Consider the following 19235-nt stretch of genomic DNA (forward strand, 5'->3'; position numbering starts at 1 on the left):
GAGACACAAGAGAGAATCGTCGTCGTCGTCGAGAAATCGAAGCAGAGAAGGAACCGCGAACCGATCGATCATCGGCCCCGAGCGAACTGGTTGTTGCTGCTCCTCACGCATCTCTCTCACGGGGGTGAGTTTCGCATCGCGATTATACGCGTTCCTGACGTTCCCGACGTTCCCGACGTTCTCTTCTGGAATCGACGCGATCTTATCCCAGAGATAACCGCGTATACCTGTTGTTTGTCGTTGTCGTCGTTGTCGTCGTTGTCGTTGGTGCGATTTGGAAGTTGAAGTGTACTTGCACGAGGTACGAGGGAAAATCGAGACTTTTGGAGTAGAAGAGTGTACAGAGTGTCGCGACCGGGAAAAAGAGGGAGGAAGGGAGGAAGGGAGGGAAAGAGATTGTAAGCGCGAGAGGGAAAAGGAAAAGCCGAGGGGAGAGAATGAAAGAATAAGAGAGAGAGAGAGAAAAAGAGTGAGTGTGTGCGCGCGCGCGTGAGCTGTACGCTGGTGACAGAAAGACGGTCGGACGGACAGACGGACGCCGCTTCCCCTCTGTTTCTCTCTCGCCAGTCGGTCGCGCGTTACCGAGCCAAGTGGATGAGTTCGCGAACGCGCTCCCGCTAAAAGCTCCTCTTCTCTTGTCTTGTCTTGATCGTGGGTGATTTCGGTGTTTCGTTATCCCCTTGATTCTCTAGCTCGCGAGTATCCTCTTCTGTGTTCTGGCCGTTTTCCCCGTTTTTCGCCCCTCGTGTCAGTCTAGACGCCACGCGCATCGTGTCGCGTCTCTCCTCCTCTCAGAATAATATATCCAGTGTTGTTTCTTGTGCGGAACAGCGACGAAGGAGGACGCTCTTGACGGGAAAAATTTCACCCCGTCGCGACACTTACGACGCCCTCGAGGTGAGTAACAAGCGTCGCGAGTGCCAGGCATTTGCTCGTTTTCGTTCGTTATGCCGGCTTCGGGTCGCGCGCGTGTGCACACCTCGTCCCCGCGTGTGCGGTGCGTGCCACCGCTTCTTCCAGTTTTCTTTTACGATTTGCGAAGCTTATCGATTCCTCGGTAAAGTACCCTAAACGTTTCATCTACGTTGGCTTGCTTGCTTTCCCTCAGGAAGTCGAGCGAGACACCTTCCAGCATGTTTCGAGCGGGATTTCATGCGTGTACCCCCGCGCCATTTTGAACATGGGCACCATCAATCGATATAGCGGTCGCCGTACGGAGCCGGCTTTCCGTTCTATCATTTCGAACGGGCTTTTTCACGATACGTTCTCTCCTACTTCTTCCTGTTGATGTGTTTTTGAAAGGAGGATGAAAATAAGGAAGGTATCTGGTCCCTTATTGCGATCGTAGGATCGTTGGGAGCAGCGGCCGGTTACGCCATCTTGATTCCTTCTCCCACCAGTTGGCCGGTATTAACCCCCGAACGATCGACCGTACGCACGATTTCAAGACTACCAGTGACCTTTCCCTCCGGCTTCGATCCATTAGAATCTCGCAATCGCAATCGCAATCGCTTCGCGTGCTATTCCTATTGCTTTGGTGCCACATGGATGGAAGACCATGATGGATTTGACGCAGCGAGAAAACTCGCCAAACGCTTTGTCCGCTTCGCAGATTTAGCGTTCGGCTGTTACCATGGCAAAGGAAAGGAAAGGAAAGGAAAGGAAAAGAAGGAGAGGGATAGAAAGGAGATACGTTCTTGCCAGGCTGGGTGCCTTAAACAGAGGCAGGCGACGTGTCTGCCTGCCTACAGTTTCTCTCCCTCTTCTCTTTCTCCTTTGTGCCGATTTTGCATAGCAGGCCTCTACCTGCCGTGCATTTAAAACGCAGTCAAGGCTTCCACGGAAGCGATTGTTGTCGCTCGGGGAATGGCAGTTGGTGGAGAAAGGCCGAGAAAATGTTGGCCTAGCGAGCCTTTGCTCTCCGTCTTTGCATCATGTTGCTATTCTTCTCCCTTTTACTTCTCAATCGCCATCGGGGCCAACTCGATTCTTGCTCGTTTTTTGCTTCCCGATTTAGAGTTCCACTGTTTGTTTTGCACTCGAACGCACCTGCGTTCTATGTGGTATCGGTCAGCGATTTAGATACGGTCCAAGTGTACGCTCGAACCCTTCGAGCAAGTACCTACTTTGAGAATCGTACGTACAGGGAGGGTGATGCTGTCAAGTGCAATAGAATGAATTTACTAGCACGCGAATCAGCTGCTTTTTTCCACTGACCACGGCTGCCGCGATCGACGGCAACCAGTTTCAAGCAACGCCGAGTCGACGCGATAACGGGTCGTTAACTTGCCCACATCTGCCTTTCTCTCGTTTACCAGAACGATGGAAAGAGCCGTGTCCGACTGCTCGGGCAGACGTGCACGCCTCTGAAACGCCTCACGGCTCGACCGGTTTTTCGCGAGAAAACTGCTCCTCTTCGTTCTTCCGTTTCTTCTGCATCTTCATTTTCTTCACTTTTCTCGAAAGTTTAATATTTTATACTTTGCCATTGGTATATTTCCACTCCACCATAAGACTATTTCTATTTTAACAGAGATTGCACAAGTTCCCGCTATCTACATATTGTTTACGGTATATTGAACGGTCGCTGACGTCTTCTCGTTATTTTCTTATCCATTGTGAGGGAGGTTTGTTCGCGTTATCCATGTCTTCTTCTTGTACCATTCTTATCCCTATCTTACCGTGTGTTTACGCGAGCCTTTTCGACTCGGCTACCAGGGACTTTCACCCTTTACCGGGCAAAGGTTCGCTCGCGGTGTTTACACGAGTCGAAGGGTGCAGCACGCGCCTGTTGGACTCCGGCCGAAAATAGATATCCACGCATTACTCCGGATACGCGTTATATTTTTAAGCTCACTCGAACCGACTGTTTTCTGTGCGTTTGTGGCTTTACCCTATAGGACCGATTCTGGCCTGCTGCTGCTGCTGCTGCTGCTGCACCACCTTTCGTAGCACCCTTTCGCCTGCCACGCGATTTTCATCGCTCCCGTACGCGCTACGCACGCATTCACGCACGTGCGCAACTGTTGACGCATGCGGGACACGCGCCTGAATACGGGCCGACGATGTCGTTCTCTCGGCACGCTCATAATTCTCAATTTCGAGAACAGTGGGCCGAGCAGATGTCCTTTTTCGAGGACGAATTATTCGCTCTCCTAGGCTCATTCTTTCTCCGTCTATGGATGTGTGCGTGGAATTAGGCTGTTGAAAATAATGGACGATTTATTGGGTATGGCTCCGTGGGAATCGACCGTGTTCTCACATACACACACACTGTACAGATATGTACAAGGGGAAAAGAATAGTTTTTTTCCTCCTTCAATAGGGATCACCGATGACCAACGTAGAAAATTTGATCGAAGAAATAAACTGGAAAGTGGAATTAGAATCATACCGCGTCTGACTATACGCGTCTATTTTCACTGCGGCGTTGAACGCGTCAACGATTAGCGAAACGCGAAAGTGCGTTCGATCGTTGATTATATGATCGTTCTACGAGAAAATAACTTCTGAGTCACAGGACAAACGCGTTAAGAACTCCGTATCATCGTTATCGTTTCTTTACCAAGAAATCAACATTCTTCTTTAATCGCTTGCACTCGATTCGTACGCTCGTGTCAATCGACTTTAGTATCGTTAGAATCGCATAAACGTCGACATTTTCTCATTAGCATCGCCTGGAGCAGAGTGTCCGTTATGGAATTTAGTTGGCATACATTGTCACGAACCATCTTGCCGTGACATCGTCGTTAAACCCTTAATAGTCTTCGACGGCAGTGACCTCTGAATGCGCTTATTAATCTATTGAGCGGATCTACAGAAAGAAATCTTGCCTGTGTGTTCGTTTCATTTTGTGTACTCGTTGTCCGAGTGAATAGATAATTAGTTGAGATTAATCGTGTCTTTAAACTAAAATCGTAATCTCTCTCTTTGGTAAGTACTCGTGACTCATTTACAGAATTTCTGTTTATCTTTCTGTTCTTCTTATTGTGATTCATCAAGTTTTCCTTGACACTTTGATGCTCGAACGTTTCGTGAAATTGATGACTCTTGCAGTTTTATATTTAATATTTTGTAATATCTCGATTAGTCATAAAAGGCTCGAGGACTTTTGATAAGTCCAGATACCAGATCATTGCGCGATTCATAGAAACGACACGGTTACGTTAGCTATTTGTCTTGTTTTTAGAAAAACAATTATTGTTATCGTTGTCGTTGAGTCGTTGAGTCGTTGAGTCGTTGAGTCGTTGAGTCGTTGAACCGGTGTCTCGAGCGTGAATCGAAGAAACGAGTGGTTTCAATGGCGCGACCGACTTCCTTTTCTGCTCTTTAGTTACGCCGTGTTTTACACGTTGACGCGTACTATATACCTATTATGAATTGTGCAACACTGAAACGATACAACGCGTATTATTTTAGCCGCTTTTCGTTAGGAGAACAATCATTTTTAAGATAACGCAATTGGCACCGTGAAAAATAATTCCAATCGGTAGGTTAGCAATGACGTAAATAGCGTAAGTATAGAACAATCAGCGCGAGATAAATGGTAGATGCACGTGAGTTACGAGAGGAAAAGCTATTTTTCTCGCGAGATACCGATTCTATGCTTCCCACGAGTTACGATAGTTCGACACGTGTTTCAGTCTCGCCACTCACTGCAGTTTCCATCTATGTACATAACTTCCAGCCATGCTTTAAATCTATTTTTTACCGTCACATCGTTCGGAGTACCCTTTCAAGTTGCATATGTTTCGTTGCACTCTAGAGAAAGAGAGAAGAAACAACGTAAATATTTGTCGAGCTCTTCCTGCTGTCTAATATATGATCCAGCCTAATTATACGCTTCCTTCTCGCTATGGTTTCTGTGCCTGCTGATATTTCATCGTGTCACATTTTTTTTGGAGCATCTTGAAGAAGAAGAAAAAAAAAAATCGTTCAACGTTTTCCTCTATCCGATCCGGTTATTTTCCTTGGAAGCGAGCAGTTCGATAATGTTTGTCGTAATTCGATGGACTTATCATCGAGCGGGGAAACGAAGCGGAACTTTTAATAGCTTTTCCCTTCTCTCCAGCGAACCGTGGCTCCTTTGTGCCACGAGTATACTTGAATTTGTTCGGAAAATTCGGTAGCCACGAACGAGGGGGCGGTTGTTTCGATAACTAGCAAGGGTGGGCTCATTGCGAGCCCTTATTCTGTTACGTAAGAATCTTAGCCTATTTTCCTTATGTGAATTTAGATACCAATCAGCTATGTTTCCTTTTTAAATTGAAAGTAATATAGAATGTGGAAGAAAACACATCTAACCAGCTAAGACATTAACGCAAGTCTGCTGTTGTAGCTTATAGAGGGACCTCGAAAGTGCAATGCACCGTGAATAGCCTGCGCCAGAGACAAATGGTATTATTCAGTGACAGTGATACTCGCATTCAGGCCGCGTTACTTCTGTCTTAGAAAAGCTGTTCGTATCATTTATCATTAGCGACGTGTTTAATCGGTAGAAATATAGCAGGGGCTCGAACGATATAAAACCGGTCTCAGATGACACTATTGTGGCGTCGAAGGTACGGGTGTATTTTTTCTAAATTTAAATATGCCTGGAAGGCAGAATTGTTGCGTAGCGCAGAGATCGGTTTAGGTCGGTCGACAGTTAGACGATTACCGTTAGAAAGCAGAAAGCTAATTCAATCTACCCACTTTCCGCTTATTGAAAATCCTTATTCATGAAAATGCCGTATCACGAGTATGTACGTCTCGTAGCGTTTCTATCATCAACTACCGATCGATTATTCGAGTCGCGTTCCAGGTTTTCTCTCATTCCCAGAGAAGAAGGAAGTGCATAGTTATATAGCCCAGATGGTTTGTTGCTGGATCGAGTTCTCGGTCATTTTTCTCGGTCGAGACAAAGTGCGAGTTCTCTGGTTGCTCGGTCAGCGGCGCGTATCCTCGCCACGTGCTCTTTAAACGCTCGTCTACTACGCGTTCGACTTTGCTTCCTCGTCGTGCTAGTTTTTCGCGATGCTCGCTCGAACAACGGATCGCTTCCTCTTCGTGAGAGAAGCTTCGAACCGTTAGCCATCGTCCACCTCTCTTTTCTACCAACGATAATTACACTTGAACGAACGTTTGAAAGAACCTCTTTTTTTTTTTACGTTTCTCTTCAACTCTCTTTGTCCCTTTCAACTGAACGATCATCCTTGTCTCAAAGTTATTGCTGTTGGAAGCTAACGAGTGTAAATTGTGTCGCTTTTACCCTCGAAAAGGTAAAATTGAAACGAAAGGCTAATGAAAAGAAGAAATTGAAAAGCAACGCGTAGATAAGGTTTTAAATTTATGTTCTTATCGGTCTGACTAATGCAGAACGATAAAGCTGTTTCATCCGTTCGGTCAATCATCTGTTATCGAAGTTGTTTGCCCGCTCACTTTCGCTGGTGTTGATTGCAGGTCAGTTTTGTTGGACGCGCGACACCTGATCACAGCATCCGGAAAGCGCAAACGAGAGACAGGTGATAGAAAAGGGGATAGAGAGGCAAAGCGAGTAAGATGGGAGCGAGACAGAGCAGAAGGTCCGTGGACATAACGACGACGCCTAAGAAGGAGGGGATACCCGCGGAAGGAGGTGTCGTCGGTGATGCTGCTGCACCTGGCGATGGCAAGTTGGAAAGGATCGAGGAGACCGACACGAAACCTACCACCAATGGTATAGCGCCTCACACGGACGTGGCCGAGGATAAAGACAAGGATAAGGATGATGCAACGGAAAAGGAGAAGGAAAAGGAGAAGGATAAGGAGAAGGTAAGAAAGCTTCGATACTGTGGTCCTCAAATAGGAAGCGATTTTTTTCATTTCCTTTTACTACGGAAGCGCGTGGAACGAATTGAAACGCGTGAAGCGTATCTAGCGGGTCGATCGTCAGAATAGTAACAGTAATCGATCAGTGTAGTTTTTATTCAACGTCAATAATAGACGCGACGTAATGACGTGTCTGCGTCGAGAAGTCGCGTCATCGTCGATGAATCGATTGAATTTAATAACCGAGTCATAGAAGATTGTTGCAAAGAAAATCTCGAGCGAAATGCATATGCGATTACTTTCGTCGTTGATCGAGCGATGATTCACTGATGCAGCACGATGAGTTCTTCTCATTAGTTCAAAGCGAATTTTTCATGGAAAACAAATGGATAAGACGGTGGACGGAAGTCGTGAGCGTGCGAATCAACCTTTAACCTTTTGCTCTCGTAATTGCCTGAATACAATATATCAGCTCGTAATTAATTTTTCGACGCGTTCTTTGTGCACGGTGCAAAAAAGGAACGAACGTTTATTTTTAGATTTCGTCTAGACTTGGTTTAAAGTAGCAAATTCCAAATAGTTTGAGAAGCGACTCGCGGAAGAAAATTGAAAAAGGACGAAAACCGAGGCTGTCAGTTACCGGCGCCGGCGCCTCGACGTTTTCTAGTCGCATCGAAAGTTCCAATTGTCGCTCTCGTCAAATCCGCATAAACACCGTCGATGTGCGTATATCGTGAAATGCTCTCTCGACTAGTCGAAACTTGATATTTCCTCGATTGAGCAACCCCGGCAGCTGTCATGCACTAGATACGGTAACGCGTGCGGAAAAGAGGAGGGAAACTATAATAGTAGAACTTCCCGCCTCTTCCTTTCATTTCCGTTTAATAGCGGTTCTTTTCCTATTTTCTTCTCGTCCAATGTTCGATGTACGCGTCGCTTAGTGATTATCATCTTAATGGCTTATCGTACGGCTCGAATTTTTTATCACCGTATGTACACGTTAGGCTTTACGTTTTACTGTCATCATTTCTTCGCGATGTGTTTATCGATTGCGTTGCCTTTCTAGATCGCGTGTAAAGCTCGCGAGAAAGCGGTGCACTTAATTTCCTAGAAAAGTGTATTCTTACATGCGGGGAACGCCTATTGTGCCACTTTGCGAAAACGGGAGTAACGGTCTTGCTTTAGAATTGGGAACGGAATAAATTTCAACGTTATCTTATTAAACATTAATATTGAAAAAAAAAAAAAAAAAAAAAAAAAAAATCATCCGTAGGATGTTAACGTTTTACTCGATTCGAGAAGGAAAGTGTTAAGCGAGAATACGTGATCTCGTCTCGAAATTTTTCTCGCCAAGGTAGATCGATTTCTCGGTCTAACTTTCACGAAACACGAGTCACGCGAACACCTGTTGTAATTCTTCGTAAACGCGTTATGTATATCAGTCGCACAATGATTCGCGATCAGTGGTTGCGGATGCGCGGAGATAACCGAGTACGACGCGTGTAACGCACGACTTACCGAGATTACGCGACGTTTGTCCTACATAGATTCGCGAGAAATACACGAGTTTTTCTGTTCGCTGAATTTTCACGAGGGAAAAAGAATCGCGATTACCGTTTTACCGTAGCTCGGTACACTTGGTTGGTACAGGTGTACGCCTTCTTTCAGACTAACTGTATTCGCGTACGTTCGCGCGAGCCTGTTCTTTACCGATGCGATGCATACCTAACTGTCCTCCTGGACAAATAAATCTTTTCTCCTCTCTCTCTCTCTCTCTGCCCATCGTGTCGCGTTTCAATATATTTTCTTGCAGTATTAAGAAATGAGATAATCTGTGTTATCGAGAAATTGCTAAATATTGGTCAGGTGCGCGGAGGCACAAGTTTGCCGACAGCATCTCTCGGGTACATTGCAAAATCTCGAGGCAGGTGCGCGAGGTTCCTCTTGCTTCTCGCATCGAACACCTGCCCTTGATAGTTTGCCTCGACCATGCCAGCCAACCAACGTGGTCAGCGATCCTTTATTTTTCGCGAACCGAGGATCTACGGCGCGCCAGGGCCCCAGTGTTTTGCGAATAATTTCAGATGTATAGGGTGGTCAAGAAATCGAGTCAGTGTATCTCATATAATTCGAATTGTAAGTACGAGACGTGAGAAAAAAAAAAAAAAAAAAACCAGTTCCAATGAACAAATACTTTTGTATCTGAACAGCCACTGAGCCAAGTAACTTGGAGTCTTTTTCTTTCAACACCCTATATCTGTTCGACCTGACCATTCGACGAGCCATTCCAATAGAACCATCGGACCTTACTTTCGTAACCTTGACCGTGCAGTTTAACCACACGATACAGCAGCAGCATGAGCTATGGCGCGGCTGGTCTCGCGTGTTCCGGTGGTTCAATTAAAATACAATTTCGGAGTTGCCGGTATGCGGGTCGATGCAAGTAAAATCACGTTTACGAGGTTTCTCTCTGTTCGTCGATGAAAGTTCTCTCGCGATTAATCGCGGTATAGGTATATCCACGTTACCGAGTGACCTGAATTCCACGCGTGTGTAATGTTTTATTTCGCGCAGGAGATGGTTAGAACGCAGCTCGAAGGGAACACGCGATGTTGTTTTAGACGCGGACTCGCGTTAACCTACACCGTAGGTACTTGATGAACGCTTTTTGCGTGAATCATCGCGCTCGACACCAGCTCGGTTTATTAATTAATACGAGACGCGACTCGTCTGTTTGCTTCCACTAATTAAAACTGCCTGTTGTTTCAATTCCATCGAGTATATTCTTCACGAGTACCGACGATAATGCAATGCTGCCTGCTTGAAAAATTTGTCGTTGCCAATGCGAAACGAGTTCTCCTATTATAATTTTTCAGAAATTACAATCGCTGTTAACCAAGAGAAGTAGTCTACGTTGCATCAGAGTGTGTACATGTACGGAATAAAAGCAAAGGATCAAGGTTTTGTTCCAAGAGAGAGGGCGATTATCCGCACGAAATTCGCAGATCCTGTGTGCCCTTGTCTCTCGTCACCCGTATATGTATCTCGTTCGTGTTTCTCCGACGAATTCCTCCTCGCGTGAAAATCGCGTCACCGTAACAAAACACCATTGTTTTGCAATGTTTCGCGATTATTACCGGACATTCGCTCGACCGAGTAAGATTTTTAGCGGCAACAAGCGTGATTCAACGGTGAGGAATTCGTCGTAGAAACTGTGTGTGCACCTGCATTCGATGTCTCTCGTCCTTCGCGTGGTTGTCCTCGAATCGTGGACATTTCTCTTTGTGTATCTTGCTACCGTTCGATCGACAAACGCAACAGATTTTCCATCGTTCCAACGCGTCTGCGAACACCTTTGAATATCAAATTCCGAGTTAACACTGCATAGATTCTTTTATTTATAACACGTGTCAGACACCTGGCGCTTGATCCCATGAATATTTAACTGACGTTACAGTCACGGCTAGAAGAATGATGAAAAGTCTGAAAACTTTTGTTTTTGTTTTTATTTTTATTTATTTTCATTTTCTCCCTGAGGAAGGAAACGATTATTTATCAAGTTTTACCGATCAATTCGCGATTAGCACAGAACGGGTTGAGCGAAAGGGTTAATCGAGGATGTTGAGATAAGGGAAATCGAAAGAGAGAGTTTGCGCGAGTTGAAATCTTTCGTAATTTATCTTGACGTACGTTAATGAAATGGCTGGAAGAGAAGGCGCATCGGTTGCATCCTCAACGGCGGTTATATGTATACTTACTCGTATGTACTGTATGCGTACAGTGCCATTGTACTCTGCGCCTACGCCACACGCGACTCTCCAATATGCTTCTCTTTCTTCTGCCATCAGACAAGTATTCAAGTATATATATATATACATACTTCGAATTCGCCACCATATCCAACACTCTATCGTTCTCCATCTGACCGGCTGCTTGGAACAAAAATAACCGGGTATTTACATAATATAATGCGCCTGCGACCCAATGGAAGATTCTCTTTTGTCTCTTTTCAAGCAGACAGGGAGTGTTGCACCTTGCTCCTCGCTCCTCGAACGAATATTGACGTTTCGCGAGGAAAAAATGAAAAATTTGTCGAACAAACAGCTTAGAATGTCTCTAGTCGACCTCTCGATTAATAGTAGAAATACATATGCATCTGAGAACGAGCTTCCTTTCGATGAAATAAACGCTCGACTTGCGTCGTTCTTGGCGGATAATGGCTCGATTGTTAGCTCGATTAATAGCGGAAATATACGTAGCAAGGCAGGTTGGCTTCGTAGCACACAACGATGATATGGAATTGTTCTGGGGGATTTGCATTGATAATAAAGCTGGAATCAATGTTTACTCGATCGAAGACTCTGCACGATTCAAGACGGTCTTCAAACAATGCTCGATTGCTCCGATACTCTATTACTACTCCATTAAACAAAAACAACGTCAGCGAAACGTTCAAACTAATTATTCATAAAATAGAATATAAAGACGTCGAGGGCTTATAGAATAATTATTATTCGATTAAATAAATGACGCACACTTGTTCACTTTCCCTCATCACCGCTCGGGCCCTTATTTATTAGAAGAAATTCTCTCTTATACCTGAGATTTCTGATTACACAAGGTGTTTCAGACGATCCTCTGGGCCGGAGAACCACTGAAAGTCCCGTGTAATCCGAGATTTTCGCGGTTTCATCTCGTACGTCGTTCGAGCCGCAGCTGTCCCATTCTGATAAGTCTCGCAACTGTTATTGCGAGCACACTCTCCGCTTTTTTTTCCCCCCTTCTCTTTGCTTTCGTTCCTCTCGATCGGTTCTCTTCAGCGATTTTCTTGCGGCTCTTCTACACCTAACCAGAAACGACCAACAGGTTTCGATGGTGGAACGTGATCATGGAAAATTCGCCCGCCGCGCCACGATGACGCAATTCCACTACCGACCGGCAGGTGATGAAATTCCGCATTGAAATCAACCAAACCAACTCGTTCTTATCGGAAGACGAATTTATCTGCCTCGATTGGAAAATTTCTTACCTATTTATTTGAATGTATTTACTTCGAATGACAGCAGACGCAATTCAATTCGGGGAATCTTTTACATGATTTTGTAATTCGCGAACCACCTGCTGCCACGTGCTCCAAATTTTCATCCAGATTTCACCAGTTTCACGCGCAGCTGAAGATAATTTTTTACTGAATCGAACAAAGACACTGCCTCTGCTCGTTTACTTTCGAAAACTGCTCGCTTAACGACTCGTTGCGTAATTATCCAAGAAAATGACTTAATTGTGCATTTCTTCGGTGTTTTTTACAGTCAGAAGAAGCAAAGCCCGAAGAAACGAAACAGGAGTCGGCTGGAGAATCTGCCGCGGAAACGGCAGAGGCCACAACACCTACAGAAGCTAATCCCGCTAGTCCGAATGCAGTCGCTTCTCCAGAAAACAAGGAAACCAAAAAGAAGGACAAGGTGAGATCGATTGCGTCGAATAATCACGATGCACGGAACACGAAACGTCATTGATTACACGGTAGAAACTGGTAAATTTATGCTTGTGCCAAGAAGAAACATTTTAATTGACGACGATTCTATGAGCCCCAGGGTATAATAAGCATTTAATTATTATTCATCAGGGTATGATGGAAAATTAATGGAACAATAATTCGTAGCGGAAAATATATTAATTTTGCTGTAGAAACTAATTTCTATGAATTTCATCATTATTCGCTATCTTTCATGCGCGGTGATCGACCAAAGTTATCGCCAGACCAAAAGACTTCGTGTTTACGTGTTGTTTAGAAAAATAAGTCACATGGTTGCGTGTAATGAGTTCTTCGATCATTATCGAGTGCCGTTTCCTCGTTCATAGATGAAGAAAAAGTGGTCCTTCAGGTCGATCAGCTTCAGCAAGAAGGACAAGAGTAAGCCTGCCCGTGAAGAAGCACCCAAGAATGGAGACGTCACCAAGGAGGAGCCTCTCGCGGAGGTGAGTACTGTCTATATACCTTATCGGATTCCAGTACGCGTTTCTTGTCTCCCTGTAGTCTCCCTCGACACGATGATACAAGAAAACCATGAATCCCTATGGTCATTGATTCCGTTAATTGTGTCATCTTCTCGTCTTCTAAGAGAAACGTTCTCGCGATTTACTATTCTTTATTGAAGACAGAAAAGTTGATTGATTAAGTGTCGTAGCATGATATTATTTTGACATTGTACTCCCATGTGTCTTTTTAGTAATAGGACGGAGCCATCGCTTACGATTCGAGTCGTTTCAAATCTAAAGCAATTAGCGTCAGAACGATCCAGGGTATAATTAATAAATAAGCTACAGTTAATTTGACATCGAGGAGAATTGGTTGTTAAAGGAACGGTAGAGGACGAAATATTTTTATCATTGTCTGCGAATGTACTTACGCGAGTTAATAGAAGTTGAAATACGATGGTGAAACGAGCGTAACGCAGGCCACCGTTCACTGGAACATGATTTGTGCTCTCTGTTCGATTCCAGCCGATCGGTATAATCGAGAACGACCACGCGATAACCGTCACGGATCGAAAGCTCGACCGGTGTTTAATTGGCCTCGAGACGTCTAATAAATCCTCCAGCCTTTCGTGATTATCTGAAATTTATATTTGCAAAAAAATCATCAACGAATGAATATTATAACGATCGACGTTAACAAAGTTCTCTTGCGAAAAGATAATATTTGCCTCGCCGTCCTCCATCCTTATTTTTTCAATTAACATTTACAGAGTCGATTGCAGTACGATCAATTCTGTAACTAAGTACTTTGTAAAAAAGTTTGTCTAAAGTTTGATTTCTACGCGCGTGACTTGGCAAAGTACCTCGGGTGTTTTATCCTCGCGTCGCGTCGGTTGGAATCTTTGCTCTGTCATTGATATTTCTTCTTGTGCCAAGGATAGTGCCGAGACAGGTTATTGAAAAATCGTGTCGAAGAATCACGAAGAAAATGATACGTCTAACGATAAGTTATCATTTCAAGAGTTTCGCGATTTACATGGAGCAAGGCGACCGTACTGCATGCCACTTGAACAATTAATCGATATTTATGGTCGCAACAATATAATCGTTTACAGTATCCGCGATAAGCAACAACATTACTCATACGATGAGCCAGTCTCCTCAGGTTGTGTTGGCTGTCGTGGAACTAGCCCCGCGTAGGCGAACCTCCTAGCCTCTCAAGATCATCAGGGCTAATCTCCTCGTTTCTTTACCACCTTCTTCATCTTCTCACCGCTCTCGCTCCTTTTCCCTCTTTCTCGTCCTACAACACTCCCTTTCCTTCTCTTCAACCTCGTCTGTACAAAGTGGGAAGGGCGTACAGCCGTGACTCATCATCCTTCTTGTTCGTCGTAGCTCGCGAGTTTCGTGATAGGCCGCCATGGAAAACCGGCTTCGAAGTCACTGAATTATCCCCCTTGCTTCTCTTTCATCCGCTTCAGGGCTGTTCCCTCTTCACCTTGTGTGAGTGCGCGCGCCTCGTTGCATCTCTGCATCTCTGCATCTCGTCCTCCTCGTCTTCGCGGCCGTGATCCTAAAGTCCAACGATCGTGCCACCTTAATTCCTCAGAATTAGCTGTTCAGATTGACACTTTTCTATCACTGTCCTCCCGTACGTGGCTAACGAGTCTATGACGTTATAAATCGATTTACCGGACCAGTTCGTAAAAGTCTATCGAGGGGATATGATCGATGAGCTGGTATCAGCTTCGTTAGACGCTGAAAGACCAGCAACGAAGAAGAAACGCGTAAGTATCATCGAACGGGTACTAGCCATGGATATCGCGAGCGGGTGCGTTCGAGCGCGACTTTCACTCGCTTGGCATTCCGAGTCATTAAGGAAGCTACAAGTGGTGATGTGCTGACTCGTAATAGCGGGATGTCATTGTGCAGCTTGTTGTGACACCACCATGAAGAGGGCATCGTTTGCCCTCTGCCCGCCCTCGTTGCTTCGAATTCCGTTAAAATGCCTCGCTGGAGCGTTTGTTAGAGCCAACCTGATTTTAGCTGGCTTTCCGCTAATTTTATCATTTCGGAAGATTAAATAATAACCAGTGAAATTTAGGGTTTCTGATGAACGTATAGATTCCAGTCAATGGGCCGTGACTTTTGCTTAACGTGTATATCCGCCCACGGTAGTCTGCGGGGCGGTTGTTGAACCTGTTAGCGAATTCTACAGATATAATACATAGGTACTAGAGAAAACTGGTGTCTTTAAATCTGGGGATAGTTGGGGTACAGCATTGTAACCGTTAAAAGGTTACTCGATGTTCCTCCAGGTACATCGGCATCGCTCGGTTTTGCGTGTGCGGATCTTTTTTACAGACGCGAACGACTACGCGCGGTGTGGTCTGGCATATGGTTCCACATCATGGAATGGGAATGGGAGTGGTAACGCTTGTATTCTTCGAAACATCACCATCCTACGGGACGTGGAATTATAACGATGATGGTCCCTTCGTCGTTCATAAACAAGTCTCTTGCTCTTGCCGTAGGAAAAGAAGAATTAAAGGGCGCGAATATCGAGTCGATTTCCTACGGGAAATGAGACGTATCTGTCAGAGAAATCGGTAACGGGGCTCGACAGGGACCAGTATACGCTTGTGTTACTCATTGTGCTCGGTGGTAACCACGGTTCAATGGCCCAAACTTCCCGGATACGCTTACCTGTCGCGAAAAAAAAGCTCCGCTTCGACGTTGCGTGGAGTTCGTTCACACTGCGCGATCTAGTCGACTCGACACACCCGTTAGATAAGCTACTATCGCGTCGGCGATCGGGGCTTCGACTCGCGCCTCGTCCTCCTACTCAAAGTTCATCCACCATCGCATCGATGCGTGTTCATCTTTTTTTTCCTCGGGTATAGTCGCGTTAACGTGGCAATCGTACCTTGATTTCATTCAAGGACTATCGCTAGGTATAATACGCTTTTATTTACCGAAGAAACTGCTCGTTACTCATCGTGGCGCGGCGCGGCGCGGCGATATCTCCCCGTTCCTCTCGCAATGTCACCGTGATAAAGGCATGGTTGTGCGTTAAAAATAACGCAACCGTTTATTTATTGTTCGTTCAGAGGCGTAATTTACGCGACGACATAAATTCACGTAATCGGCTCTCTTTCTCTTTGCTATCGTACCTATATATGTACGTATACTACGCGAAAGTTTTATGCGATCGTAAACAAGTTGGTAACAGCAACGATCCACGTATGTTAGGAAGAAGTTTCTTGCTCGTTCCCTGCGTACGAATTTAATGAAAACCTTCTCCGCGTTTGCTTCAAACTTTTTTTTCACGATCGAGAGAAACTATCCCCTCGATAGATGGAAGAAGTATCCTGAAGTGGCAAGTGCTTCTCTTCGATGAAGCAAAGATCGAGGGAGCTGAGCTTAAGGATCGCTCGAGAGTCTTTGCGTCTGCTGCTCGTGTCCCCGGTTTCGCACCTACGCGAATGCCACATTGTTTCCAAGCAGCCACCCTCGCGCGAAAGCGTTACCTACCGGTGCTGGTCCCGTGGCTGCTTCTTTTTTCTCCCCTTTTACTCTAAACTTGCACGTCGCCTACCCAGTAACGTAGGGGAGTACATATATCCTGTATGCGCGGTGTACAGAGCGTGGCTTTTATTCTGAAAGAGTTGAAACGGTTGAAAAGGGAAAGAGGGGGTGAGAAGTTGGCACGAGCAGAGTAGTATTAATTAGCAAGAGAGGGTGGGCAGGGTTGAGTGTAACGACTTCGAAGACGGAAGGTTGTTGCTCGACGTTCAGTTCGCGTGACTGAACCCTCGGGGGAAAAAGAAAACACCTGTATGCAAGGGTTAAGGGCAGCGTAGCAACAGAGTTTGGCCAGCCAGACTCGCGGTACTGAGGGTTAGGGGTAAGAATAACTTTCACTAGTTCTCCTTTGTTCTAACCGTTTCATGGTCACGAATGCCCGATAGCTAGTGTTACGGTACCGTTTTGTCGTCGCTCAGTAGAGTGTAGTAAGAATAGGTGAACAGTACTGAGGATAAGAAAGAGAGACGGGAGGGTTCGTTAATCCTTTATAGTCACACTGTCGACCGATATTTCGCTACGTTATCAACGATTAAATACTACTTTTAATTGCTATATCTAATAAAGGTACTTTTACTGTAAATCAATCGCTTCGCTTCAGTATGTCAGCTACGAAGCGGATGGCGGCCTCCTGAGTAGTTACGACCCCTTGTACCTTTAGGTCTAACGCTTTACATATATCGTAGAAAGGATTGGAACGGTATCTCGATGACCGCGCGCTTATTTAAAAGAGGATCGTCGGATAGTTGATAAGAAAGGAAACGATTTGTTGGAAGCAAAGACACGGTCTCGGGATGGGGTAGAAATTTATGCGACGAGTGACGAGATACGACAGACGTCGCGGTCTTAAAATATGTCAGAGTTTGCAGTTGCAGTCGGCGATGCAACGGTACATGCGCGCGTGCAGTTGCACGTCGATGTGCCAGGAATACGGCGCGGCGGGCACAACGGTGGCAAAAGATCGGGTAGACGGTTAAAAACCGGTTTCGTTCACCGCGGAAGGCGTCTCGGTAGTTTCTACTGGCTTCGATTTCATTCCTAATGGCCCCGATGAAATTCATCCCACGATCGTTCGCTGCGCGATTGCCTGCACCTTCTCTCTACACGATTTTTCCTCTATCCCCCTCTCTGTTCGTTAGAAATTTCCGCTGACAAATCGGTTTCTCGGTGTCTTTCTATCAGACTTTTCGGCGAAATTCAATCAAAATATTCATACTACTTTTTGGTCGATTAACAGACAGAAAATCGGACGTTGATCGAACGATTTCGCGCTTCGTAATAAGCACACCGAAGTTAATTGCGCGTATAAAGGCTATGTAAAAAGATCGGCAAGAAAGCTTCGTTCCAACCGTTGCGTTCCGCTCGATTCCTCCAGGAAAGGCTAGCGTAACTTCTTCTCGCAGGGAGAAAAATAAATTTCCTTCTCTCGACGCGGCTTCGCGAACCCTCGAAATCCCGGCAGCCAAGCAAATCGCCAATTAAACTTGCAGCTCGTTAATGAGACCGCTATGAATTTATCCGGGAACAGAGAATTTCCATATTAAATGATCTCGAAACACTTTGATTAAACTTATTTTGCGAAAAAGTAAAGAAAGGAAAAGAAGGAGAAAAACGCGTCGTGCAAAGTCGTTTCATGACAAGAAGGAAAGATGTACGATTCATAGTGGGTGCTTGAAACGACGTGGGAATTCGGCAGGTGTCTCTTCTTGGTGAAAATCGAATATCCGTCTTGCTCGGTTGGCGACGACGGGGCTTCTCTCGAAAAGCCACTTTCATTCCCCACGATGAAAGCCTCCTTTTTTTTTCTGCCTCGTCTGTCTTGTCTCATCTTCTTCCGTTCGTTCTCTTCCTATTTTCTAGCTGCTCGTCGACAGATAAGAGGATGGTGTTCGCTGGTAATACCAATCGTGTTTGTTTTGTCTCTCGCCACGCGCTACCACGAGTACAATGCGACAGGTGGAACGCGAATAAAAAGCTTAGAAACTTGCGACCGGTCGGTCATAGAACAGTGAACATTGTCAGTTTACCTTTGAAGTTCGATGACCGTCGCGTATAAATACCTGTCGTTACATTTTATTTCCGATGCATTACCATTTTCCATATTCACCCAAAATCAAAAGGGTGTGTCTTATCGAGCCAGGAGTCTACTGTATAGGGCTCGTTCTTGTCTGTTTTTTCTTCGAGCGACGTCTTTCGCTGGCGCATGGAAAACAATACGCAATTACAAACTAATCAACCTCAGGAGGAAACGTTGGCTGGCTGCCAAAACTGTTGAACGTTTTCCTCTCGGTTGTCGTGTCTGCTATAGAAGCCATCGGGGGTAGACTGTTTGGCTTAAACGGATTACCCAAAGAGCCTGCTCCTGTCGACGAAGCGTCCGTTTCTCTATTTTTCCTTTCAGTTTAGCGCTATCGATTTACAAGCTTTCCCACCGTGGATTAATGGATTGTGTTTCGATGTTTTTCAACGACTACCAGACAAATACGTCTGGATGTGAGAAAGGAAGATGTAACGTTTCGTTCACGACATCTGCTGATAAACTCATCAAGTAAGGCAAATAGCAAAGCAAAGCTACCGTTTGTCAAGCAAATTTCGATCTCAGACGCGATAGGATAGTTGCAGTTTGATCAGAAGTTGTATGAGCTGGGGTGGATAGATAAATATGAACTTGCGAAGAAGTTAATATTGCGAACGATTCCTCTCTCAATTGAATATTCTTCGATAATCAAACAACTTTATTGCTTGACCGAATCAATGATGATAAAGGAGAATTACGCAAGAGCCAAATGTTTCATCGTAACATTTTCAGAAATCCCGTGTTCTTCTTACAGAGAGATTAATCCCCTTTCATTTTCTTCTCTCGCCACTAAATGGGGGGCTGT

The 19235-nt window shown here is 45.2% G+C and overlaps 1 protein-coding gene across 1 annotated transcript in view; it reads left to right on the forward strand.

Moving 5' to 3' along the window:
- Window positions 1-493: 493 nt before the first annotated feature.
- Window positions 494-19235, forward strand: part of LOC117607635 (uncharacterized) — a 34030-nt gene continuing 15288 nt past the window's right edge. The window contains exons 1-4 of the mRNA XM_034331571.2: window positions 494-897; window positions 6442-6792; window positions 12099-12251; window positions 12652-12768. Coding sequence (XP_034187462.2) covers window positions 6541-6792; window positions 12099-12251; window positions 12652-12768 — 522 coding nt within the window. The 5' untranslated portion in view covers window positions 494-897; window positions 6442-6540. The remainder of the gene's footprint in view (window positions 898-6441; window positions 6793-12098; window positions 12252-12651; window positions 12769-19235) is intronic.

This window comes from Osmia lignaria, chromosome 6 (genome assembly GCF_051020975.1).
Source record: "Osmia lignaria lignaria isolate PbOS001 chromosome 6, iyOsmLign1, whole genome shotgun sequence".
NCBI classification, from domain to species: Eukaryota; Metazoa; Arthropoda; class Insecta; order Hymenoptera; family Megachilidae; genus Osmia; species Osmia lignaria.